This window comes from Rhinoderma darwinii, chromosome 1 (assembly GCF_050947455.1).
Source record: "Rhinoderma darwinii isolate aRhiDar2 chromosome 1, aRhiDar2.hap1, whole genome shotgun sequence".
NCBI lineage: Eukaryota > Metazoa > Chordata > Amphibia > Anura > Rhinodermatidae > Rhinoderma > Rhinoderma darwinii.
In genome coordinates this window covers 636,251,662-636,257,661 of record NC_134687.1, presented here as the reverse complement: position 1 = coordinate 636,257,661, position 6,000 = coordinate 636,251,662, and the positions used below count along the sequence as shown (strand labels likewise).

At 43.5% G+C, this 6,000-nt stretch overlaps 1 protein-coding gene across 2 annotated transcripts in view; it reads left to right on the top strand.

The window, feature by feature from the left end:
• Positions 1-3,918: 3,918 nt before the first annotated feature.
• LOC142661812 (uncharacterized) overlaps positions 3,919-6,000 on the top strand; it is a 49,318-nt gene continuing 47,236 nt past the window's right edge. For both annotated transcript variants that reach the window (XM_075839449.1, XM_075839530.1), the window contains exon 1: positions 3,919-4,063. In XM_075839449.1, the coding sequence (XP_075695564.1) occupies positions 3,986-4,063 (78 nt within the window). In that variant the 5' untranslated portion in view covers positions 3,919-3,985. The remainder of the gene's footprint in view (positions 4,064-6,000) is intronic.

The following is a 6,000-nucleotide window of genomic DNA, read 5'->3' as shown; positions in this document are numbered from 1 at the left end:
AACTCTTAATTACAGATCACATACTTTCTTCCCCCTTTCCCTTCCTCAATCACATCAGGGTATATGTAATCTGTGCGGAGTACATCAGGGTGTATGTAAGCTGTGCGGAGTACATCAGGGTATCTGTAAGCTGTGCGGAGTACATCAGGGTATCTGTAAGCTGTGCGGAGTACATCAGGGTATATGTAAGCTGTGCGGAGTACATCAGGGTATATGTAAGCTGTGCGGAGTACATCAGGGTATATGTAAGCTGTGCGGAGTACATCAGGGTATATGTAAGCTGTGGCGAGTACATCAGGGTATATGTAAGATGGGCGGAGTAAATCAGGGTATATGTAAGATGGGCGGAGTACATCAGGGTATATGTAAGCTGGGCGCAGTACGTCAGGGTCTATGTAAGCTCTGTGGAGTACAGCAGGGTATATGTAATCTGTGGGGAGTACATCCGGGTATATGTAATCTGTGAGGAGTACATCAGGATATATGTAATATGTGAGGAGTACATCAGGGTATATGTAAGCTGTGCGGAGTACATCAGGATATATGTAAGTTGTGAGTACATATTGGTATATGTAAGCTGGGCGCATTACATCAGGGTATATGTAACCTGTGCGGAGTACATCAGGGTATATGTAATATGTGAGGAGTACATCAGGGTATATGTAAGCTGTGCGGAGTACATCAGGATATATGTAAGCTGTGAGTACGTATTGGTATATGTAAGCTGTGAGTACGTATTGGTATATGTAAGCTGGGTGCAGTACATCAGGGTATATGTAAGCTGTGCGGAGTACATCAGGGTATATGTAAGCTGCGGAGTACATCAGAGTATATGTAAGCTGGGCGCAGTACATCAGGGTCTATGTAAGCTCTGTGGAGTACATCAGGGTATATGTAATCTGTGCGGAGTACATCAGGGTATATGTAATCTGTGCGGAGTACATCAGGGTATATGTAATCTGTGAGGAGTACATCAGGGTATATGTAAACTGTGAGGAGTACATCAGGGTATATGTAAGCTGTGAGGAGTACATCAGGGTATATGTAAGCTGTGAGGAGTACATCAGGGTATATGTAAGATGTGAGGAGAACATCAGGGTATATGTAAAGTGTGCGGAGTACATCAGGGTATATGTAATATGTGCGGAGTACATCAGGGTATATGTAATATGTGCGGAGTACATCAGGGTATATGTAATATGTGAGGAGTACATCAGGGTATATGTAATATGTGAGGAGTACATCAGGGTATATGTAATCTGTGCGGAGTACATCAGGATATATGTAAGCAGTGCGGAGTACATCAGGGTATATGTAAGCTGGGCAGAGTACATCCGGTCATAATAATGGGGTAAATAAATAATAATCTGAAGATATGTGGCCAGTGTTGTACTGATAAATGGTGCCAGATCTTATCCGCTTTTGGAACGTTCTGCACATTTTGTATCTCCATATTCTGAGAGCCAGAACGTTTTTTTTTTTTTTTTTTTCTCCACCGGAGCTGTGTGAGGGCTTATTTGTTGCGGGACAATCTGTAGTTTTCATTAGTACCATTTTGTTTTTGTTAACTTAAAACTTAAGTTTTTTTACAACATTTTTATTAACTTATTTTTCTTTCCTTTTTTTTGGTCCCACTATGGGACTTGAAGGCATGAAGCCCTGATCGCTATTCTAATACACTGCACTACCTAGATCGTGCAGTGTATTAGAGCTATCAGCTATTCACTGACAACAAGCCAATTAGGCTTCACCTCGGGCGGGGCCTAATAGGCTTCCATACTAGGAGGCCAATGTTAGGCCTCCAGTTGCCATAGCAACCATCGGCATCCCCATGGGTGCCGATCGTTGCCATTAACAACCATCGGGTGAGATCTAACCACCTAGATGCAGTGATTTGCTTTTGATCGCTGCATCTAAGTGGTTAATCGGCCGGACCGGAGCCTAGCTATGGTCCTGGCCATTACAGCAGGATGTCAGCTGTGACAAACGGCAGTGAATCCTGCCACTCCGACAGTCTTTCTGTCAGGGACCCTATACCTGACACTATGGGGCGCATGTAACTTTGGGAGGGAATGTAAAATCTGAATAACTGGATTATCTACTTTTAGGTAATCGTATTGTTTTTTTTGTGATCACCCCCTCAGCCAATCCATCATTCAATACATTTCCGAAGCTATTTGAAAAGCCAAAGTATTTATCGTAGTATTTAATGAATATTTTCTCTAACTTAAATGTATCATGGCCACGCAGTTGAGTAATAATTATTCACAACTAATTATTTACTATCTTTGATGACTATTTAAATTCCAATAATGTAGATAGCACCCCATCCTGTAGATAGAGCCCCACGCACCCCCCTGTAGATAGCGCCATTGCGGCTTCCTCTAGCAGCGGAATTCCCGGCGAGAGCGTCAGCACCACTCTGGCCGGGGATTCCGCTCCAGGAAGAGGCCATAACATCACTGTCCATATATGGACATTGAAGTCAACGGCTTCCCCGGGCTCAGGGCTTAACGTAGCGCTGTGCCCAGGAGCCCTATTGTGAGGGCCAGGATCAGATTTCAACGGCCGTCACAAGGATTGATTCCTGAAAAATTGACATTAATACTGATCCGTTGAGTTCTATGGGGGCCGTCAGGCCGTGAAATTGTCCAAAAATAGGACATGTTCTATTATTTGACGGGCGTAAAAAAGAAAACGATTGTGTAAATACTGCCAAAGAACTTCATTGTTCTGAAAACGTCCGTGTGACGGCTGTTGAAAAAAAAAAAATGTCCGTCACCTTGCCATTTTTCCCTGTTGTGTGAATGTAGCCTCAGGGTTTTTGTTTGTGGTGATACTGATAATTTACAGTTTACAAAAAGTTTTTTTTTTTTTATTTTTTTTTTTAAGGTAAAGTTTTAACTTTTTCATTATCAGTGCACAATTAAAATTGGCAACTCATTGGCACACCACAATCTCAAAGTGAGGGCACCAATAGGCTTATAGAGGAGCCCCCTCCCTACCACCCATGTGCCGCATTCTTCACTGACCACGGCATAAAAGGGGTTAAATGGTCAGAATCCTAGTTATCTCTAATCCTGACCGTTGCAGCAGGTGTCGGGTCTTCCCTATAGCATGTGACCATCTCGAGAGCCTGTGCCCCCCGTACATTTATGGCACTGCAGAAACTACATCCCGCTATTATCGTAAATTTCCTGTGCAGGAAGGGGTTAAATGAGTAAGATAACATTGTTTTGTGGGAGAAGATTCAGTATAAACTTGTATCACTCTGCTCCGCTCCACCTGCGCTATAATATGAAATCAAACTGCATGTTCCATATATAATATATATATATATATATATATATATATATATATATCTCACCTCAGCTGCTGCAGAACCTCACAGTTCATATCAAACACTGACTGCATAGTGTGCACCACGTCTTGTGAGATGTCAGCAATGTCTCCCCAGTATCCGCCATGTGTCAGGAGTCAGGTCTTCTTTGTCTGGGGGGGAATGTCTTCATTTTACTCTTCTCACCTGAAAGATATGTCTTCTGTATGGGGGTCCCACCTCCTATATAGAGAACGGGGATCCCCCGACCCACCTGGTGAGATGATGACTACAACCAAGTGGAGAATGAATGTAGAGGTGACCACACATGTGCACGACTCTCTCCATTCACTTGAATAGGAGGTCCAGAAACAGCCGAGCACGGCCAGAGGTGGAGCCGCATCTATCAGACATTTCTGGCATATCCTGGGGAGAAATGTCCATGTTGGGAATACCCCTTTATTCCATGTGGTGACGGCTCTGAGAAGATGTTTCTCTCAATGATCAATAAGTGAGGTTCTGTATGTCACACATGATGTTGTCCCCAGTATGATTTCCATCTTCTCCTTCCTTCATAAAGACGTCTGCAGTACTAGATCCTCCAGTTCCTCCAGTTTTCTCATCTTCTCCTCCACAACGTTCCTTCTCCTGAATGACCCACCAAGGATGGACAAGGACAGGAATGAGATGAGCAGAAGAATATTAGACTTCACCTTGGAGATCATCTACCTGTTGAGCGGAGAGGTAAACTTTTCTACATTATAGAACAAGTCACACATGGGGAAGGGACAATACATAATAGGAAGAATCCAGTGTCCTGTATAACAGCGTCCAGACCTTCCAAGTTACGTCAAGAAGCTGAAGATCAGCCACCAATATGGTCAGTTATGTGTCATGTCACCAATGCAGCAATAGTAATGTTGTAGAGCAATGAGAATGACCAGGAACCAGGAGGATCAGGATGACATCTATATAGAAACATAGAAGATGACAGCAGGAGGAGAGCACATGGTCTATCTAGTCCCCCAATATTATTTCCTTTTTAGTTTTGGCCTCGTTCTATTTTCTCAATGTCTTTTTGTAGGTGAGGTCTCCAGTATTACAGATGTCGGGTCACTAGAGCTCTATACAGCGGGGTCACAATCTCCGTCTTTCTACTGAGGGGGGAATACTGTGTTCAGTTCTGGAGTCCTCCCCTACAAAAAGACATTGATGAAATAGAAAGAGTCCAAAGACGACTACAAGAATGGTGGAAGGTCTCAAGCATAGAACCTAAATTGTACCATTCATTATAAAATAACTTTCCATAAATCAAAAGTACAAGTGAAGATAAGAAACTAATATAGATTATTACAGAAAACTGCCTCTTTTTCCACTTATCATATTCCCATCTCCCACCTCCTTAAATGTACATTTAGATTTCACTCATACAATTCGAAAAGCAGGGAGGAGCATCTCCGCTTCACTGAGGGATCAGGTCACAGCTGCCTATAGAAGTCTATGGAGGGGGTAGAGGGAGGAAGGAGCTGTTGCATCTAGTAAATGTTTTACTTCCCCCACCGTAGTGCTGGATTCACAGCTACACTGCTTATTACTACTGTATAGTTACATACTTACCGTATTTTTCTAACTACAAGATGCAGTTTTTAGCAAGAATAAATCTTGCTAAGAAGTCCCTGCGTCTAATAGTCCCACAGTCAAGGGACCCGCTTCATTACTTAACCTCTTCCCGACCCATGACGTGCCGGCACATCATGGATGCGGGGGGGGGGGGGTGTGATGCACTGCAGGTGTCAGCTTCTGACATGCTGTTCTAATGGCCAGGAACAGCAATTTTGCTGTTCCTGGCAGTTTAAAGGGGTTGTGCCATAAAACACATGTATCCCCTATCCACAGGATAGGGGATACATGTGTGATCGATAAGGCCAACGGAGACCGAAAGTTACCAGGAGCGCTGCATGAGAAGCTGACACAGAACCTGGAAGTCCAGCCTTCTCATGTAGTGTGACTTGGCTGACTTTCGGTCCCCTGTTCTCCTTATCGCTGGGGGTCCCAGCGGTCGGACCCCCAGCGATCTCACATGTAGCCCCTATCCTGTGGATAGGGGATACATGTGTTTTATGGCAAACCCCTTTAACTAGTTAAATGCCACGGTCCATAGCGACTGCAGCGTTTATAAGGGTTTTTCTATTAAGGATATTTATGACATATTCTTTGGATATGTCATAAATGTCAGATAGATGCAGGACCCACCTCTGGGACCCGCACCTATCTCTAGCTTTCTGTGCTCTCCCGGCCACTTGATTGCATGTGGAGTTACTGAAACCGCATAACTCGCTGAGCTACGCTGTTTCCATAATTCCCATAGAACTGAACAATATTTACGGAAACAGTGTAGCTCGCATGCTACGCTTCTTCCGTAACTGCCATTCACTACTATGGGCATTAGGGAAACAGCGTAGCTCAGCGAGTTGCGCGGTTTCAGTAACTCCACATGTAACCAAGTGGCCGCTGGTTCAAGTCCACTAGGGGAACAAATAAAATGCGTAAAAAAAAATAAAAAATGTTAGCTACATTTTCAGGAGTGTGAAAAAAAAAAACCTTATCCCATTTTTTTTCCCCAAGCACAATGTAAAAAATAAATAATTTGTTATCGCTGTGACTATAAAAGTCCCATCTAT